This window comes from Abramis brama, assembly GCF_963993115.1.
Source record: "Abramis brama genome assembly, chromosome: 3".
NCBI lineage: Eukaryota > Metazoa > Chordata > Actinopteri > Cypriniformes > Leuciscidae > Abramis > Abramis brama.
Window position 1 is genome coordinate 6,714,364 of NC_139965.1, and position 22,690 is coordinate 6,737,053.

The window sequence follows — 22,690 nt, forward strand, 5'->3', positions numbered from 1 at the left end:
TGTCATTGCTTAGCTGCGCAGTGCACACTGCATCTGACTCGGAGCTAGAGGGTTATGCTTCTCCGACCGGACTACACTAGTTTTAATACTAGTCCTATGGTTATACAAACATGCTAGTTGTATTAGTTTTCTTGTCGCTAGTCGGAGCTATTGTTGAAGGGTGCATGCTTCCCCTGCCAAACTACACTAGTTTCAGCAATAGTTCTGTGATTTACACACTATGATTGTTGCATTAGTTTGTTGCCGCTAGTCGGAGCTATTGTTGTAGGGTGCATGCTTCCCCTGCCAAACTACACTAGTTTTAGCAATAGTTCTGTGATTTACACACTGATTGTTGTATTAGTTTGTTGCCGCTAGTCGGAGCTATTGCTGTAGGGTGTATGCTTCCCCTGCCAAACTACACTAGTTTTAGCAATGGTTCTGTGATTTACACACTGATTGTTGTATTAGTTTGTTGCCGCTAGTTGGAGCTATCGCTGTAGGGTGTATGCTTCCCCTGCCAAACTACACTAGTTTTAGCAATATTTCCGCGATTATACAACATGCTTGTATTAGATTTGCTGCCGCTAGGGGTGTAAGCTTCCCCCAATAGATCCCATACAATTGTTAAATTAGCTACAGCAACACGCTTGTTGCCACGTGTCCTTGGCTTGCTCCAGCTTGGGGTGATGCTTCCCCAATTAGATTGGATCTATAGTGCTCAACACATGATGCTAAAATCAGGATGTAACCATTCTATCAGCCTCAGTCATGGTGGGTGTAAAAATTATAATAACAAAATGTGTGTGTGTATATATAATTTTTTATAATTTTTCTCTTTTCTACAGAAGTAAACTACAACCAAGTATAACAAGGTTATGACGTCATTGACAGGTGGCAGTGTACGCAGTACACGTCAACAAATAACTTGTCTATAACTTTGTGAGTAAATGTATCCAAGCATCAGCATCACGCTTGTTACATTAAACCATCCAGCTAATTCTAATTTAGTATTGCTAATTCTGGGTGAACCAGAAGTTTCCACCAGGATTACTTCAGTATTGTGTACTTCAGTACTATTTCCAATGAAAAAGATCATTGAAAATTAAATCTCCATCTCTCATCTCTAGCTCACAGGCGTCACTCAAGAAACTGGAACTGGACTGCGGATATACAACAAGCAAGCAGCTGATTCATTCTGATATCTAACTTTAACTTCTTCATTTCAGGTGGTATGTCATTCATTGCAATATGCATGTTTACTGCTGAACATTTCGGGTATTAACAACATGCTTGTTGCTATGGCTTATGTGGGTATTGGCATCATACTCATTTAGGCCATCTAGGTAAGGGCAACATACTTGCTTAAGGCTTCTGTTATTTTTGGTAACATGCTGTTGCTCAAGCTTTTCAGGTATTGGCAACATGCTTGTTGCCTTGGCTCACTCAGGTAACTACAAAGCATCCAGATTGCGCTGTCACTTGGTTTTGGGGGATTTGGCATATGGTTTTGTTTTGGGGGATTATTGCTGCTCTCCCTGCTCTTATCCATGCTAGGCTGCATGGATGCGCAGGGAGTTCTCGCCCAGAACGGAACCATTCCGCCAATCCAAACTGTATGCTAATTGTCAATCATATTTGACGGTAGTGGTCCTGACAGAAATCAAGCGTAGCGTTAGTTCTGGCAGGTCACGTTAGTCAAGCTCGCATCAGCTGACCCTCAGCTGATCCACATCTACCTATAGGAATACGACACCTATCACCGTATACATATATAAGCTCCTTCAGTATTATCAGCAGCTATCGCGTTTCTCAGGAGCAAATTACCCTCCTCCATCCCCAGCTCCTCCTCTCGCCCAGTCAGGATTTGACATTCTGATTCCCCTTGAATCAGAATAATTATCGAATAATGTTGTACTTTAAATCTTGAATTAAATATATTTGCAAATTTTCATGTTGGTTCTGTTCTGTTTACCCCAAGGGGGATTATTGCTGCTCTCCCTGCTCTTATCCATGCTAGGCTGCATGGATGCGCAGGGAGTTCTCGCCCAGAACGGAACCATTCCGCCAATCCAAACTGTATGCTAATTGTCAATCATATTTGACGGTAGTGGTCCTGACAGAACGTTCTTTGGTGTGCATTTTCAATGGAACGTTCTATGGTGCGCATTTCCAATGAAACGTTCTTTACTGCGCATTTTCAATGAAACGCACTGGCCAGTTATTTCAAAGGTCATTACAGCCAACAACAGCAAAATAACCAAAACTCACAGCAATATGTGACCAAGCAAATAAATATAGCCTAGTAAACAAGATAAAAAAGACAATGAAGAGTTTGGTTCCAAAACGCGATAAACGCCATTTTTATTTTAATAATTGAGAACCTGCAAAATTCAATATTGTATCTGGTCGGTATTGAAAAGTCACTTTTTAGTTTTACGTAAAATGCGATATCCGCCGTGTTATTCTGTCACGTTTTCTCCCTTTCTTTCCAAACCACGACAAACGCCTCCTTTCTCTGCAGAATGCGATAAATGCGCTCAACCAATCACAGCGCACCATTCCACGCATTACAGTAACAGTAGGCTACCAAACAGTAACGGCGGCGCTTTGAATACACCCAGCTTCCTAGTTTTCCGTATCTACTTTGTACTTTTTGGTCAACAAACAGACAAAAAAAGGAATAAATTTGACGGCATTGATGAACCTGTGGTGGTTTCTGTGGTAGGGAAGAAACGTAAACCATCGAAATCTAATCATTTACATGAGGAGATTAAGAAGATGAGGCACTCGGAAGGAGGAAAAATGCCGGCTGTTGCTTGTTCTCACGCGACAGCATCAAACCTCTTTCACGCTGACACATTGACCCCAGGGGATCTTTTGAAAAACTTTCAATTGTTTTACTCAAAGTCAACGGAAACCGAGCAGGACCAAGCCATTTTACAGCTGATCGCCATCAAAAAAGTTCCTAATCCGCGTTGCAATCTGTACCCACAAATTCATAAACCATGCCCACGCTTTCACAATCCGTTCCCACGGGTTTGTAAACTGTACTCACGGATCGGTGGCCCCCTTCAACCAGGCCACTTAGGTGCTGGATGCATTGCATTGTGTTTAAACTTAATTTTTTTTTAATTGATAATTTCTTGAATTTTCTAAAAAAAAATGACATTTTTAAAAAACGACAGTTTATTTGTGTAAACTCACAATAACAAGAAAGTGTTGTGCTTTTGTAAAATAAAATAAAACAATCAGGCGCTCTTTCATGATCTGCGTGAACTGGAGCGTGTCTCAAAAAAGAACTGAAACAAAAAATAGCCTACCTATAAAGCTTGAAATGTCCACTTGTAAACGAACAAATTCAAATCGAAAAACAAATACCGTCTGATTATGTAATTCATATAAGGTGCATTTCTCTCTATGGCGCATCCGCTTTACAGCGGAGATGGAGTTGTTGAGAAAACACTAGTTTATTAATAAACAATTAAAATGCCTCGTAATTTTTTCAGACACATTTATTATCATAAGCCTATATATCACCTATAAATCACTTGGTTCCAGAGACATGGCTCTTCTCATTCAGCATCAGCACGGTGGTAAAAATATAATTTCCTGGTTCTAATTTGGCCTTAGAAAACCATTAAAATCGACCTCATTTCCATATTAATTTGTGATTATTTTAAATGTTTAATAAATGAGCAAAAAGTAATAAACAAAAATCTGAAAATACGTCAATAGTTTTTTTTTTTTTTTTTTTTTTTGCACAGCATTTGGTGTGTATTTCAAAATCAAATTTTGGTGTTAAATTTTGGATTTTAAAAATACAACAACCGTTCAATTTTCGTTTTTCGATTACTGGTTAAAAAAGGAAAAACGAATGGACGCAAAAGTACACAGACCCAGACCTGATGTATTAATTGCATTTTGGAAAAAAAAAATGTCATGGATTTATTGCATTTTGGGGGGGAAATTATCCGTTTTTATAATAAGTCTTTGAAAGTCAAAATCTGGATTTTAAATTTTGTATGTTATTATAACCTAATAATGTGAATAAATGTGAAAATTTGAAACAGAAAATAGTGGTTTTCATCTTGCCACTTTCTTGGTAAAGAAAACACATTTTTTACTCAAATTAATCAAAATGGATTTACTGCGTTTTGGAGCCAAACTCTTCATTAAATGTTTTTGCTACAAAATTACGTTTTATTATGCATAGACAACACATGCTCTCTCTCCCACCTAAACGCACACATATGGACACACACTTGCACAGTGTTGTCAGCGCTGCTCTGAAGATTTTATCAGTAAAATAGTTTAACAACTTAAAAGCTATAGACATTTATCCTGGAGCGGATATAGGCTACCTATTCGCTCTGCTACTCCGGTTATCTCTGTTAACTTACTCTGTATGTACATTTTAAGCAACAATAAAACGAAATATGTTATAAAACACCACTCTGCCTCTTTTCGTTTTCGTTTAAATAAATTAAACATTATAGGGACACAAATGTGGTTCATGCGCAACGCATGATTATTCACTGCACATTATACGTTATTCTATTTATAACAAAACGAAATTTAAAACACAACCCTAACCTCTTTTCGTTTAAAAAAATAAACATATTCCAGGCAATATATGCATTTGGAAACGCAAATAAATGCGTACCGTTCCGTACCGTACTTATCGAACACTTCTCTCTCTGTCTCTCTCTCTCTATAACAGCATTTATCAGCTAATAATTCAACGGCCACTCGTCAATTATTACTTAGGCTACTTATTGCCGTATTCTTTGATAAAATTAGCGACTTGAGTGAAGTGCGATAGCACCACCTGCGCCTTAATGTTGTAATGTCACAGACGTATATTTTAACAGCGGACGGGCCACTTTAAATTAATCACCAGAATTTGTTGGCGGGCCTGATTAAAAGTCGTGGCGGGCCGTGTTTGGCCCGCGGGCCTTGTTATTGACACATGTGCTGTAGAGCATCAGTTAAAGCTGCTCGTGAACCAATCATCCCTTCCTTCTAGTTCATTTAAATTTTAAAGCATCAAATAAATATGAATGAACATGGGAAGGATTGTTGTTTTAACCGCGGAAAGACGTCAGTACACTCCGTTTTTCATGTTCAAATCCTCCCATGTTAATCTGCTATCTCTCCTGACTGCTTTGTCGGACAAAATGGCGGATGGCGGATTATGATTGGTTAGATCGCCTGTCAATCAAGCTCCCTGCGAAGGGTCAATTCCAGCAGTAATTCAGGGGGAAAAAAAATCTCCAAATGCTCTAACGTTAACATGAAACTTTGGTCTTCCGACCTTTCACCACCGTGTCGATTTATTTTGATTAAAGTTAATATGTGCGAGGGAGAGAGAGAGAGCAACACAGCGCCTAGTTTGGAGACGGTGAAGTCGTTTACACAGAGAGTGCGCGCGCGCGCGACCGGCTCTCTCTCTCTGGTCGTTCTTTCAGTTAAACATGAGCCCTGTCACAAACGCAGCCGTTCATCTACATTACTCACCGATCAAATAAGACTTTGGCGGGCGCTAAAACAAGTTCAATGCAGGAAAATTCATGCGTGAGCTTCCATTAGACTCGCACGGTAGCCAGGCGTCTCATCAAATGGCGAGCTCAGTTGACGCTGTGTGCTTCAAGATTCTGACGCAAGTGCTAAGATTCCGATTGGACCAGAGAAAAAGTGCTAAGATTCCGATTGGCCCAGAGAAAAAGTGCTAAGATTCCGATTGGCCCAGAGAAATGTCAATTATAAGAATTATCCAATAATGTTTCACAATTCTAGCCTGCATGGCAGTTACTGTGAGTAACAATACCCCCCCCCCCCCCCCCCCCATCAGTCATTCACAGATCAAAATAAGGCTTTGGCGGGACAAAAAATGTTGGCCGCGAAAAAATGCAGGATAACCCTTGTATCAGTCGGCCTATGTAGCTTATAAGGTGCATGGCAATATGGAAAACTCTGTCGATCAATCCACAATATTAAACGACGCATTAAACAATTCACACGTCGCCTTAATGTAAGTTAACAGACAAATAAACATATTTATGTAGATAAATGAGTCCTATTACTATGGAAAACCCTTCCACGTCGCTATTTGTTCCATTTAAGAGGTGAATTCGTAGTGCAGCAGCAAACTCCGCTTCTCTGCGTGCTCCCGCGGCCAGAGGATGCAAATCCTGGCGGGAATAACGTTAGCAGCTAAGTGCCTTGACACGACACCCTAGCCGATAAAACATTGCTGACATTCAAATGGACTTTCACCTGTGTTTTTGCTTTAACTAAATACAAGTGCAAACATTAAAATGCCACCAGCTGGTAAAAGCGGAGAAATGGGCATTTTACAGCTTTTTTTTTTTAACAGCTTGCTACGTTATGCCTGTTCAGCTGCCTTGCTAACAAAGTTCACAACCAAATCCTTCTAAACAATATATTCAAGTCAACCACTCAAAATAAGCTCAACATATGCATGATATTGACTTAAGTTAATAAATTAAACTTGTCTGTTCAACGCCATGCTTTAACCAGGTTTAATTAACGTTACCGAAGCTAACGTTACCTCACTGGTTTATATTCGCTAAAAGCTAGTTCCCTGGCCTCTTAACTAATACTTTACAAAAAAGCTTTTGGTTAACATTCATCATACGGTAAAATCATCCCCTGTTTATTATAGCCTACATTGAGGCAGATTCTTACCTGTCTTTTGTCCACACGACACCGTAATGGATCCTTAACGGACAGCAGACTCAAAGGCGGCAAAGTTGTTGCTGGGCAAACTTCTTTCGCTCGGTGATGGGGGTGGAGCTTTCCGGATGTGCGCACTTCTTACTTTAGGGTTTTAACATTTTGTGGGGAAACCTGCTGTGGCAAACTTGTCTGTTGAAAGTCGTATAGTGCTTAAGACCACTATTCTAAATAGCTTAATAGTCTAATAAAATTCGTATAAAAAGTGGACCTAGCCCAGTGGCTATTGTTAAAAATAGCATCCATGTCTGACATAATCAATTTGGAATAATTATATATGAAAACATAATATCTAAAAATATTTTATATAAATATTAATATCTAATAATAAATAACAAAAACTAAAAATGCAAAAACTACAGAAATTAGAAATATAAGATATTATATTAGGCTATATTATATAATAGTATAAATATATCTATATTTATATCTAATATCTATTTCTATTATATAGAAAACATAATATCTTAGGAGTGGAGCCCACTTAAGTTTAGCCCATCTACTGCCCATGTGGGGCCCAACAACAAAGCCCACTCTGAGCCCATGCCCAGCCGAAGCCCAACTAGCCCAAGTGAGGCCCATGTGGGCCCCAAGTGGACGTGTTTGCAGGGTTGTATCTTAATTTTAATAATTTTTTCATTAACAAATTTCCTGGATTTAAAGTAAATATAGCAATCACAACATAAGGTGCTTGAACTGGAGATCATCATGAACCAGACCGTAGCCTACTCGCCTCACATGTCTAAAAAATGTGAAATATATTTACAGAAAGCTGGTTCTAAACAAAACCATCCAAAACAAAAGACTATGTAGCCTAATAAATGTGCATTTCTCCGGTGCGTTCACTAGCCTACTGCGAAGATCGCGAGTCAATAGCCTATCGTCAACGTTACAGTCAGGCGAAATATGAAAGACAACATTTTGTTGACTAGATTTGGGTACAGTTTTTACTGTAGAATATACTGCCACATCAAATAAGCTTTTGTTTAGCAATTTCTATATATAAATTACTATTTTTGTCAAAAATAAAGTCATCAACTAAGATGTTAGCTGTTCCAATTTTGACTAAATTCAAACTAATGAATACATAGATAAAATGTAGGCCTATAATCATTTTTTTTTACAAAGAAAGAGTACACTTGAAATATTGTTGAAATTGTAATTATTGTTGTAATTGTAACCTTTTTAATAAAATAGCAAAACATATTTACAAGATAGATGTAAGCAAAATCTTAAATGGTCAATATAAGTCTTCTTCTAAATATATAAGTCGTCTGCTAAATGACTAAATGTATATCTTTTGTCCTTGCATTGTGGCTCAGTCAGTTTCACACCTGAATGAATGGCTCATTATGCAGAGTGGGTGGGACATTGTATTCTAAGGTGTAAACCACTCCTCGTTCACGCCCCCCTCGCATATTGGCTTTCCAAGCAAAACCTGTTGTATAAAAATTTAAATCAATGTATGGTTTTATGTGATTCCGATTGGCCCAGAGAAATGTCAATTATAAGAATTATCCAATAATGTTTCACAATTCTAGCCTGCATGGCAGTTACTGTGAGTAACAATACCCCCCCCCCCCCCCCCCCCCATCAGTCATTCACAGATCAAAATAAGGCTTTGGCGGGACAAAAAATGTTGGCCGCGAAAAAATGCAGGATAACCCTTGTATCAGTCGGCCTATGTAGCTTATAAGGTGCATGGCAATATGGAAAACTCTGTCGATCAATCCACAATATTAAACGACGCATTAAACAATTCACACGTCGCCTTAATGTAAGTTAACAGACAAATAAACATATTTATGTAGATAAATGAGTCCTATTACTATGGAAAACCCTTCCACGTCGCTATTTGTTCCATTTAAGAGGTGAATTCGTAGTGCAGCAGCAAACTCCGCTTCTCTGCGTGCTCCCGCGGCCAGAGGATGCAAATCCTGGCGGGAATAACGTTAGCAGCTAAGTGCCTTGACACGACACCCTAGCCGATAAAACATTGCTGACATTCAAATGGACTTTCACCTGTGTTTTTGCTTTAACTAAATACAAGTGCAAACATTAAAATGCCACCAGCTGGTAAAAGCGGAGAAATGGGCATTTTACAGCTTTTTTTTTTTAACAGCTTGCTACGTTATGCCTGTTCAGCTGCCTTGCTAACAAAGTTCACAACCAAATCCTTCTAAACAATATATTCAAGTCAACCACTCAAAATAAGCTCAACATATGCATGATATTGACTTAAGTTAATAAATTAAACTTGTCTGTTCAACGCCATGCTTTAACCAGGTTTAATTAACGTTACCGAAGCTAACGTTACCTCACTGGTTTATATTCGCTAAAAGCTAGTTCCCTGGCCTCTTAACTAATACTTTACAAAAAAGCTTTTGGTTAACATTCATCATACGGTAAAATCATCCCCTGTTTATTATAGCCTACATTGAGGCAGATTCTTACCTGTCTTTTGTCCACACGACACCGTAATGGATCCTTAACGGACAGCAGACTCAAAGGCGGCAAAGTTGTTGCTGGGCAAACTTCTTTCGCTCGGTGATGGGGGTGGAGCTTTCCGGATGTGCGCACTTCTTACTTTAGGGTTTTAACATTTTGTGGGGAAACCTGCTGTGGCAAACTTGTCTGTTGAAAGTCGTATAGTGCTTAAGACCACTATTCTAAATAGCTTAATAGTCTAATAAAATTCGTATAAAAAGTGGACCTAGCCCAGTGGCTATTGTTAAAAATAGCATCCATGTCTGACATAATCAATTTGGAATAATTATATATGAAAACATAATATCTAAAAATATTTTATATAAATATTAATATCTAATAATAAATAACAAAAACTAAAAATGCAAAAACTACAGAAATTAGAAATATAAGATATTATATTAGGCTATATTATATAATAGTATAAATATATCTATATTTATATCTAATATCTATTTCTATTATATAGAAAACATAATATCTTAGGAGTGGAGCCCACTTAAGTTTAGCCCATCTACTGCCCATGTGGGGCCCAACAACAAAGCCCACTCTGAGCCCATGCCCAGCCGAAGCCCAACTAGCCCAAGTGAGGCCCATGTGGGCCCCAAGTGGACGTGTTTGCAGGGTTGTATCTTAATTTTAATAATTTTTTCATTAACAAATTTCCTGGATTTAAAGTAAATATAGCAATCACAACATAAGGTGCTTGAACTGGAGATCATCATGAACCAGACCGTAGCCTACTCGCCTCACATGTCTAAAAAATGTGAAATATATTTACAGAAAGCTGGTTCTAAACAAAACCATCCAAAACAAAAGACTATGTAGCCTAATAAATGTGCATTTCTCCGGTGCGTTCACTAGCCTACTGCGAAGATCGCGAGTCAATAGCCTATCGTCAACGTTACAGTCAGGCGAAATATGAAAGACAACATTTTGTTGACTAGATTTGGGTACAGTTTTTACTGTAGAATATACTGCCACATCAAATAAGCTTTTGTTTAGCAATTTCTATATATAAATTACTATTTTTGTCAAAAATAAAGTCATCAACTAAGATGTTAGCTGTTCCAATTTTGACTAAATTCAAACTAATGAATACATAGATAAAATGTAGGCCTATAATCATTTTTTTTTACAAAGAAAGAGTACACTTGAAATATTGTTGAAATTGTAATTATTGTTGTAATTGTAACCTTTTTAATAAAATAGCAAAACATATTTACAAGATAGATGTAAGCAAAATCTTAAATGGTCAATATAAGTCTTCTTCTAAATATATAAGTCGTCTGCTAAATGACTAAATGTATATCTTTTGTCCTTGCATTGTGGCTCAGTCAGTTTCACACCTGAATGAATGGCTCATTATGCAGAGTGGGTGGGACATTGTATTCTAAGGTGTAAACCACTCCTCGTTCACGCCCCCCTCGCATATTGGCTTTCCAAGCAAAACCTGTTGTATAAAAATTTAAATCAATGTATGGTTTTATGTGAACGATAAAGCAAGACTATTTTCACATAATTTTGAAAAACTCTAGGCGAGAACATCCATTAGTCAAAAGTCTTATTGACACATATTTACTATGTGTTTTGTGGCCTTATTTCAGAAATTTTAGTTTTTAGTTTTTTCAATATCCATGCATAAACATTATTCTCTCAAAAATGAAAACATGTACATACACGTGGCTCACATATTATTGTAGCCCTGTTTGTGCTTTATGGAGTGAATTTACACCTTTGCCATTAATATGTTTATAAGCAACTGAAAAAAGCACAAATGTCAGGGCATGTCAGAACATCTCAAGGGCCCCAAAAACAGCCCAGACCCCAGAGGGTTAATGAACAAAAATCACTTGAATCAAAAAGAAAGAAAATTAGGAGGGGAAAGCAAGTCTGAAAAGTTTGGTTTTGACAATTCGTGGTCAAGGTTGACCCTTGACGAAACATATTTGTTAACTCACACAGGTATAAGCAGGAAAATGATGTTGCAATTTGTTCCATGTGATTGTGCAAGTAACAAGTATCAACCATCGGTTGCAGTCTGTATCATCATACTGATTGCTACTGTCTAATGAGCCATGTATGCAAACAAGAATGATATACTGTACACCCAGTGTCAGTCCTATTACTTGTTCCTGTTTTGATGTGTTTATTGTAATAATGACAATTGATTTGTAGCTTCTTGGACAAGTTCAGCTCTAAATGGGTTAATATTAGAAAACTGGAGATGTGGTTTTCAGGCACATATTTGCTTCTATGGTTGCTGTCTGTATAATCTTGTTGCACTTTTTTTTCTTAGAAATTCCAGCGTTGTTGGTGGACGTGAGAAAGCTTGTCTCCATCAACAACACCACCAACAAAGATGTTGTCGACCGCTCCACCAAAGATGTTGATGACCCTCATGCTGAGAGTGACGGCCCAGGTGAAACGTCACTTTGCACACCTTGCAGACCTTCACAAGTAAGTATTTATTAATTGTTAAATTAAAACAATTAAACAAAAATTAAAGCTTTTTTGACATTCTATTGCTTGTGGTGATTTTCCTTGTTTATTTCTTTTCTTATGGTCTTATTTATTTATTTATTTTTTTTTTTTTTTTTTTACAAAAGGTGAAAATCGGGAATGATGGAACAGTCACTGTCTCGTCACATTGTTGGGAGACGGCAAAAGCTAGTACCACCCCCAATGGGATGGCACGGGTGCTCCTCAGGTCCAACCTGAAAGGAGGGGTCAGCAAGCTGGATCCCTCTGCTGATCGTCGACAGGCTCTCGACCCGAGGAAACTTCAAGCTTTACTAGGTAAATAGTTTTTGGAGCTGGTGCTTTCCAGAATCTACCAGGCGGGGGGAGGTGGTTGAGATTTTCGCAAACCAGAGGGGGGCAGCAAGAGGAGTGAGGAGGGGTAGAGTATTCATTGTTGTTCTGTTCCACAGATGCTGTTGTAAACCAGTTTCCGACGGCCAAGGAAGCTGATGTCAGAAAATCCATTAACGGTAGAATCTGCGAGCTAAGACACCAAGTGAAGTCCAAAAGTGTGCTCATTTAAATCAGTGAAGAACCAAGATGGACTCCTAACCAGGATAACGCCCTGTTCTTTTGGCATATTTATTGGCTTTTCCACAGTTTTTATTTATTTATAATTATTATTTTTTTGTTTTTCTTTTATAGAAATTTTATTTATATTTTATAACAGCACTGCTGAATGTTTAGAACAGACATTGGTCATTGAAATTGCTATCATTTATATTTTGTATATTTTTTTCAATGCCATGGTACAGTTTAAAAATGTTGCACTGTTAAGTTTATCTGACCGTATGTTTAGATGGCCATATTAATATCGGTAGGCCTGTGTAGCTCTTTATTATGTGCCTGATTAAAAGAAAATAAAGGTGGCTTTTGATAGATTACCCATTAGTCTGTGTTAATATGTGGTATAAAGGTTTGCACATATATTGCAGATTGCATATTTATTAATTCATATTTTAGATGTTACATGTAAATATACTGTATATATCACCATATATGTATTGTATGAGCATGTTCTCATATGTACACATATTGTGTGTATATATATATTTTACATATATATTCATATAATATTACATATATTTAAAATGTATTCCACAATATATTGAACACATATCTGTACATATATTTCATGTATATAATTCCATATAATATTACATATATTTAAAATGTATTCCACAATATATTGAACACATATCTTTACATATATTTCATGTATATAATTCCATATAATATTACATATTAGGGGTGTAACGGTACACAAAAATCACGGTTCGGTACGTACCTCGGTTTTAAAGTCACGGTTCGGTTTATTTTCGGTACAGTAAGGGAAAGAAATGCAAACATTAAACTGCAGGTTGTTTATTACTATAAACTTTTTTTTAACAATTTGTTTACACTTTTTTAATAAAATATAATAATATATATAAAATAAAAAAAAGAATAAGAAATAAAATACTGCTGCAAAGTTCTCCACTAAATAAAATGCTCTCAGTCTCAAACCAATATCACATAATAAAATATAATGAAAAATATAAATAAATAACTATGATTACAGTGCAGCATACCAATCCCAGCTTGTAGGCCTGCTCATATTTAAAAATTAAGGCTGGGAATCGATAAAAAAAAAAAAAAAGAACTAATTAATTGCACAATTTGCTGTAATTAATTGCAATTCCTCCAAGCTTGTAATCATCAATAATTAAACTTATAATCACCTAATTAAATGAAACACGGGGAAAAAAGGAACAGAAAATAGCCCTATATTAAAATAATATTAAACATAAATATATCAATGTATTATTATTTTTCAATAATCAATCAACATAATCAATTTAAGATTTTTACTAATTATCAAAATAAAATATAGTCCAAAGCTATAGTACAAAGCTATTATTACCAGAGCATGTGATCAGAGCAGGTCATTTTAACATTGTTGCCAGCATAACTATACCAGCTCAGCAGAAGTGTACTACAGAGAAATTTCACCTTATTTGAGCGGACTTTGCTTTTCCAGTGCGTGATCGGTACATGATTGGAGTGTTTGGGCCGTTAACGACACAGCAGAACGCGCAGCGCAAACACGGACTCGAACACTGAGCAGACAGCGCAGCGGGCCGACACACACACACACACACACACGCACGCGGAACGGAGAGTGCGGCGGCGCACACGGAGCGGAAAAGTTTTTTTTCGCCCTGCAGTCTATTTCATTGGTTTAGTTTACAGTGACGACGGGTAAAACATTAGAATCAGCTGCAGGGCGGGATTTGCGCTGAACGCGGAGACTTCCGCCACTTAATATGTTCGTGTGGAAACACGAAAATGTACCTATGTTCCGCACACAAAATATTGCATTCAGTCATTCGGTACACACGTGCACCGAACCGAAAGCCCTGTACCGAAACGGTCCGGTACGAATACACGTACCGTTACACCCCTATTACATATATTTAAAATGTATTCCACAATATATTGAACACATATCTGTACATATATTTCATGTATATAATTCCATATAATATTACATATATTTAAAATGTATTCCACAATATATTGAACACATATCTGTACATATATTTCATGTATATAATTCCATATAATATTACATATATTTAAAATGTATTCCACAATATATTGAACACATATCTATACATATATTTCATGTATATAATTCCATATAATTTTATATTTAAAATATATTTTACCATATATTACACATACATGTGACACTATATCTTTACATATATTATCAAAACATTTTCCCATATAAATTGAAATACATTATGGTAGATATTTATAAATATAATTTTGCATATATTTTGGGATATATAAACACATATATTATATATTCATGTTCAATATATTGTAATATATTGAAAGCGGCAATCATTTGTATATTTTGCAATATATTGCAATATATTATATGAATATATAATACAGTGTATAATATATTTATCATCAATATATTAGTCAATGTATTCAAATATATAATATATTGGAAAATAAAAGGGGGAAATAATATATTACAATATATTACAATATATTTTAAGAAATATATTGGTAAATATATTTTCCTTTCATAAGGGTTTTTCTTTAGAACTTTACGATTTCAGAGTATATACTGTCTATGTTTCTGAGCGACACGAGATTTTTCTCCTTTCTTCCGTGTGTAACTAACAAGTCCCACCTTTCTAGATGCGAAAGTAACGTTCCACTATAGAGGCGGAAATAAAGGACTCATTACATTAACAGAGGAGACTAATAAAATAAAGTTCAAAAGTAATTATTACTTATTTACTCTTTCCTTAGAGTTAGTTACACTCGTGCTTTAAAGCTTTGCCGGGTAAACATTTCATTGGCGTTCTGTTCTGACATGATGCACTTTTTCTGACGCGTACTGAAGTGCGCGCGCACTGTCAAACAGCGCCAAACTGGATTTTTGTTGGGTCAGGCGCATCTGATAGCGATGGGGGGCCGAGACCGCGAGAGCTACATGGAGCTACATGTAAAAAAAAATATGCACCAAACAAGCCACTTTGAAATGTTGCTGTTTTCACAAAAGTTGGGTGACCCTCCCCCTAGACTAAAAAAAGTTGGATCACCCTCCCCTCAACAAAGAATAAAAAGACATGACCCTCCCCTATTTTCCTCCGGATCCTTCCATAAATACCGATCGGTCCCTAACTAATTATATTTACTCCAGTACTTTACAGCACTGGGAGAGCGGTGCACAATCTAACATTTTTTGACTTTCTCAGTTTGTGTAAATCCACTTGTAGTTCAGAGTATTTATTTTTTTCCCACATTATTTTCCCACATGTCTAGTACTATTATGTGTATACTTTATAGTAATACAGTGTATACTTTCACATAGTTCCAATAGGGGCTCATTGTAATGCAGTGTGTCAACATTGAGTGAACCGATTTATTTATTTTACACTACAAAAATACTTAATAACTTTTTAATTAATTAGTCTTTTTTCAAGAGGAGTGTTTTTTTTTTTTTAATGTATGAATGTTTTTTCATTGATGTATTGATTTTGAAAGTACAAAATTGTGACACTTTTTTATTGTTTATAAATTGTAATGTCCTAATTACAGTAAGTAGTTGAGGCCAGGGAGAAAACTTAAATTTAGGTTTCCTTGAGGAAAATTTGGTTTCACTTTTGATGGTCTTTTTAACACATTCTGTTGACTATGGGCCCTATCTTGCACCCAGCGCAATTGACTTTATACACCGACGCATGTATCATTCCTATTTTGCACCCGACGCACAGCGGACTTTTCCCTCCACAGACGCACGTCGGTAAACTAGTAAATACACTTGCGCTCGCGGGGGCGGTTCAGCGAAAAGAGGAGGCGTGTTCCGGTGCAAACGTTCCCTCATGCTATTTTACAGGTTTAGAAAACAATTGCGCCACTGACCGAAAAAAAAACTAGTCTAAAGTCAGTGACGCGTTGTGCATGTTGTTCATATGCTATTTTAAAGACGCATGCTTGGCCATAATCAATGTAACGTGTGCACAACGCGCATACACTTTGCTTATCTCATCTACACAGAAGCAGCCGTTTTCATTTTTGCAAATCATACATTATTACAAACAATAGATAGATAGATAGATAGATAGAGACAATTTATTATAAAAGCATACATCTAGCTTACACTTTTACCCACATTATTATATGCCTGTTTAACCAAAGCTAATCTGTGTGTGTTTCTCCATCCCCAATGTCACTTCTCTGTGTTTTACGGCCGTGACGAGAACGTCGGTCTCCTCGGCTGTGAACCGCTCCTGGCAAATCCGCCGTTATAATAGCAATCCGCCATGGAACAAGCGCGCCTGCTCTTAAAGGGAATGTGAGATGATGCTCTGATTGGTTTATTTCACGTTACACCCAAACCACACCTATGAGTAATGAAGCTTCTTCAGACCAACCTCTTTTAGATTTGCACCGACAAAGAGAGTCATCCCGCCGGTATAATAGCAACAGCACCGAGACCCGCCCACAAAGTTACTTGCGTTTCGTGCTTGACACTTGCGTTTCAGATCGTTAAAATAGGGCCCCATTATAGGGTAACATTACACTTTCATGTCTACTAGCTCTCATTACCGTATTAGTAGAGTATTATTAGATTATTAGCAGAGATTAGTGGAGTATTAGTAGAGTATTAGTAGAGATTAGTAGAGATTAGTAGAGTATTAGAGTATTAGTAGACTGGGGTTCGGTTTAGTAGAGTAAGTTGACATGTAGTTGCAAAGTTACGTATATTCAGAGAATGTTCAAAAGGGACCATCACAGAAAATGTACATTTACAGTATGAATATAATATTTTGCCAATAAAATAATTACATTCTCTATATATTCTATATTATAATTACAATGAAAAAAACATACACTTATAACACAATGTTAATGCGATCTCTGATTCAGTTTTTGAAGTGATTAATTTAGAGATTAAATCAAACTTTTGATAAGGGGATATTTGAAAAAAAAAAAGATGATCAATTGCCTCAAGACAGTTTTTATATGTACCACAGTTAGAGAACTGCTGAAACTGTGGATTGATCACCAGCACAAGTCAAGAAGGTCCATTCACGTCAGATTTATTTGTATAGTTGTTCATTACGATACACAAAGCAGATTTAGATCTGGACAATAGAGAGAAAGAGCACAGAGAACTACATCATACTTTTAAATGATTATCATCACATGCAATTTATCATTTAAAACAGAGATACAAGAGTAATCTGGGGTAATACACCTAGAGCAGAAGTGAAATTACAGAAAAAAAAAAGTATTTTTAAAATAAAATATTTAATAGGACATTATTGGCAATGTGGTGAAAGAAAGGAACTACTATGATTCTGTCGTGTTATAATTTGTATGCAGTTAAACATCCCAGTTGAATATAAATGCTTATTTTACTTTAATCTTCTCATTAATAGCTTAGACAGCATGATCTCAGAGATACAAACAATAGACCATTTTATTCTGCAGAACACTCAGGTTATGCTTCGTAAATACTCAGCAGACTATAAACATGATGCTAGTTTAACTGTATTGATTGTACTTTTGGTGTGACTCAAACACAATGAGCATCTGAATAAACCACACACATATAACATCGCTAATAAAACATGCTCTTGGAAATAAATGAATGTGTCATTGAAGTTATACCGCTAAATATGGTGAATACCATTTAAAGCGAAATGCATATATCACTTTAACTTCATATCCATGCTAACAGTGTATAAAACAGCGATGACATACAATAGACCTGCATAAACACATGCAGTAAACACTGCTGATATATATGCTTCAGTGATACACTCATGCACTGTTGACGTGACATTAGTTTACAACATTTCTAACATGAAGCAGGTTTAATACTTGTAAAGATTGCTCAATATAGGAATTAATAACTGGACCAAACAATATGCGCAGAGATGTGTGATAAAAATACCTTTTTTACTTGTATTAGATGTTGATTCCAGATGCGTTCTGAAACTGCAGACTGTTGACAGCAAACAATGCCAAGTATTTCAATGTTTGAGCAGAAAGCTGATGCAATAGCAACTAATCAGCTGTGCTAAATAGATAACGGTAAAGACTAAACATAACAGTGCAAAAAAAGGAAGTCATTTTCGATATATTCATTATTTTTCATATATTCAATAATTTCATCATCAAACTCAACAGACCCTCTTTTTATTTTCTGTAATGAAACAGCATCTGTTCTGCTTTTCATCTTGTATTTTCATAATTGCTGCATTATTTTTTACCTGTGATACGATCCCAAAAACTCTTCACATAATCTAAAGCCCCCTTGTTTTTCCTTTCTTCTCCAGCTATCTTCAGATCCTCCAGCTTCTTCATCCATTCATCTTTTCCCTCTTCCTTCAGTCTGGGAATCAGGAAATCCAGATGTTGAAGAGTTGAAGCGCTGTCTGGTTTTAATGCGATCTTAGACAGACTCATGATGCTGGTATAAGCTTCACAGAGCAGATTGGACTTTTCTTTTTTAGTCTTCTCCAGAGCACAGTTCACTGTTTCTTCCATTTCTGTTTTATTACCAGACTCTTCAATGTTTCTTTCATGCTCCTGTATGTTTCTGACAAAACTGTATTTTTCTTCTTTCAGCTTATCAAATGTCATAGTGACTGGTTTTGTTATTGTCACATATTTTTTGTCCTCTTTGACATGGTCGCTGTAATGACACTTCCTGGTACAAGCAGTGCAGTGGCCGTCGTTACTCATGACCCAACACTTTGAGAGATTATTGGGAGAGACCCAATCACAGTGCCACTCATGACAGTTCTCCTGACAGACGGAGCAGCAGGTTGCCTTTCTGTTCCACCGCCATTCATTTACAATGGGGACTTTTTCTTTGAAAACTCTCTGGAATGTAATGTCAAAGTTTTCACCTTTCTCGATCTTGTCTCTGTTCTGTCTGAGGACTTCCAGAATCTGAGTCAGTTCATCAGTTTTTAACTCCTTCTCAGAGATTCGGTCTATCAGATTCGAGACACAGGCCTCAAGTCGTCTTCGCTCTTTCAGAACATCTAATGTCATCTCAACACTTTTTCTGTTCTCTTCTTCCAGGAGTTTGAAGAACTGATTCATGCTTTCCTCTCCCATTTCCCAGGCTCTTTTTAAAACTCGCTCATACCGTCTGTCTCTTTTGTCTTTCTGTCGGTTGTTGAATAGGAAGTGAACAGGTTCATTGTCTTCATCTCTTCTGCAGGGTATTTCTGCTGTGTTAATGGCATTGAGAGCATCTGTTGGAGGTCCTCCATCTGACTGTGTGAGTAGAAACACTATGTTGTTCTCTATATCTCTACCAAACAGAGACAGAACGGAGTGAAATATGTAAAGCTCTTTTCCAGAGAGACGATTCTGAGACGCCTTCATCACAAAACACACTGCATCAATATAATGAATCCCATCATCCTTGTCTGAAAATAATCTGGTCAGATAGTTAGCAATCTCTCTGTCTTTCTCGTCTCCTTCAGTGCTTCCGTATCCTGGAGTGTCAATGATGGTCAGAGATGTTGGGTTTTCTTCAGCAAACGCCTCATAAACAGTGATCTCAGACGTCTGGGATTGTGACTGATCTTGATGTTCATCTTCTTCTGTGATTTGATAAAACTCTTCATCCTCAAACTTCACTCCCAGTAAGTAGTTGATCATGGTGTTGATCATGGTGGTTTTCCCAGAGCCGGTTTCTCCCACCATCAGTATGACTTTGTTCTTCTTACTTCTGTCTCTTCTTCCATATGTCCACTGTCTGACCTTTTTATCAGTCCCATCAAGATATTTTCTTTCAGTGTTGAGACGATAAAGCGCTGGAGGACCTGGACTCAATAGTGTGGCATCATGACGTGATCTACAAAAGAGAGAATTGATTTAGCATCAACATATTATTTAAATCAGCTATTTATTATATTTCCTGGTTTGCAGTGACTTTATAACTGTTAGTGGAGTGTTTATTTTTGTTTTGTTTTTTTTCCATGCACTATTATTTTTCATTCTCTTTTTTGGAGTTTTGAAGTTTTTGAGAAGCTTGTAACTTTTTGACAAGCAGCATTACATTATATTGACGTGACTTAAAAGGACAATATGTAAGATTTTTGTAATAAAATATAATAAAAAAAAACACTTGCACTTTGTGGTATGTGACCCTGGACCACAAAACCAGTCGTATGTGTTTTTTTTATTTTTTTTTATTGAGATTTATACATCATCTGAAAGCTGAATACATAATATTTCCATTGATGTATGGTTTGTTAGGATTGGACAATATTTGGCCGAGATACAACTATTTGAAAATCTGGAATCTGAGGGTACAGAAAAATCGAAATATTGAGAAAATCGCCTTTAAAGTTGTCCATTTCTATTGGCGATAGTGCTGAATCCATTCACAAAAATAAATGTTTTATATATTTAAGGTGGGCAATTTACAAAATATCCTCATGGAACATGATCTTTACTTAATATCCTAATGATTTTTGGCATAAAAGAAAAATCGATAATTTTGACTCATACAATGTTTTGTTGGCTATTGCCACAAATAAACCCGTGCAACATAAGACTGGTTTTGTGATCCAGGGTCACATATATTTAATGCAGTTGTGTACTTACATTATCCTAAAAGCTCTAAATGATTTGTAAATCCAGAGAAATTCCAGTTTTAAATAATGGCTCATTCCTTGTCATTGTCATGGCAAGTAATATCAATTACGTAATATCCGCGCTATCCTCGGTTCTCTTACGAGAGTTCTCTCGTACTGCGTTTATCAAAACGCTACGGGAAAAGTCTCTTTTCACGAAACACTGAAGCAAAAATTATCCTTTAATTTTTCATATATGTAAAACGCGTTGCGGCAGCAGCAGACAGCTGAAGCAAGACGGCTTGTCTGCTCATTGGCTGCTCTGCGGCAACTGCATAAGCCTATCGAGCGCAGGCTGATGCAACATCAGACCAATGAGGGCGCTTCGCGCCCTCCTCGCCACTTCCCGCCGAGACGGGCGTGGCTTACCTCTATAAAAGGAGCTCGAGAAGGCTGACTCACTTGATTTTAATCTCTTCAGCGAAGCGCACGCATCGCTGGATCACGGAAGCAGCGTCGTTCGAAGCAAGCACTTCAGCGGGACGAGCCCTCGAAGCCGCTGGCCTACGCCGCCTTCTACAGCCGTACCTGCTGCGCTTTCCGACGCCCATATCCTTTATTGTGCTCTGTTTTGTGTGTGTGTGTGAGTGTTCTCGTAGCACTCACCCCCTAAAAGAGCGGCGTCTTTCTAAAGATGCCTAAATCCTGCGGCTCGTGCAGAGCCCCACTCGCCGGGGGAGACGACCACGTCATCTGTGTTTCCTGCCTCGGTGAGGACCATGCAGCGCTCGCGCTCGCTGACGGCGGCTGCCCTCACTGCGAGCTTTTGCCTATGGTGTCTCTGAGGACCCGCCTGGCATCCTTCTCGAAGCCTGCATTCTCCGCCGCGATGCTGCGGCGTAAGAAGCGCCGCTCGCAGCGGGTCCCGGAACCCTCTCCACCCCGACCAAGCTCGCCGGTTCGCCCGCCAGCTTCACCGACCTCCCCCGAATCACTTCCTGATGCTCAGCGCCCGCAGCCTGCCGCCGCTTCATCAGAGGAAGTTGTTTCGGAGGCCGCGTCGGGGGAAAAGGATTCCTGTTCTCTCCTCGCTTCAGGCAGCGAGGATTGGGCGAGCTCTGAGGACCTCGCGCCTCCTGCCCGAAAGCCCTCAGTGAGAGCCAACATTGAGACGGAGCTCATGCGAGTACTCGCGTTGGCCGCGACGAGCCTCGGCCTCGAGTGGTCTGCACCGGAGCCCCCCTCTCGCACCCGGCTCGATGGTAGCTTCCTCCCAGGTGAGCGCAATTCTCCGGAATCTAAGCCCGCTCCTTTTCTTCCTGAGTTACATGAAGAAGTTGCGAAGGCCTGGAACGCGCCCTACTCTGCGCGTACGCGCTCATCTGTGTCGCCTGCATTCTCCTCACTGGACAAGGCGAATGAACGAGGCTACCTCTCTCTGCCGCCGGTGGAACAGGCTATAGCGACCCATCTGTGCCCGCCCTCTGCTGGACGGCGGACTAAACCGGTGTTGCCTTCAAAAGCCTGCCGCATGACGTCGACGCTGCTCGCGCGAATATTCTCCGCCGCTGGGCAAGCCGCGTCAGCGCTACACACCATGGCTACATTACAGATTTTCCAGGGTGATCTCCTCCGTAAATGGGACGAGGTTGGACCTGATGCTGTCTGTATTGCGGATTTGAGGAGTGCTTCGGACCTCACGCTCCGAGCCACCAAAGCTGCCGCACAAGCCATGGGACGCTGTATGGCTTCCGCCACTGTCGCTGAGAGGCACTTATGGCTGACGCTCACGGAAATGGCCGATTCCGAGCGCATCGCGTTTC

The 22,690-nt window shown here is 38.2% G+C and overlaps 2 protein-coding genes and 1 long non-coding RNA gene across 3 annotated transcripts in view; all 3 read right to left on the reverse strand.

The window, feature by feature from the left end:
• Positions 1–22,690, reverse strand: part of LOC311079156 (Fc receptor-like protein 5) — a 353,766-nt gene that overhangs the window by 263,793 nt on the left and 67,283 nt on the right. The gene's annotated exons all lie outside the window — the stretch shown is intronic.
• LOC311079216 overlaps positions 1–22,690 on the reverse strand; it is a 246,342-nt gene that overhangs the window by 161,613 nt on the left and 62,039 nt on the right. The window lies entirely within an intron of this gene.
• On the reverse strand, positions 17,963–20,151 carry LOC311078900 (uncharacterized protein; the record flags this gene model as incomplete). Its single annotated transcript, XM_084107951.1, has 1 exon — positions 17,963–20,151. A coding segment is annotated over one exon (1,623 nt), but the record flags the coding sequence as incomplete, so codon positions are not given.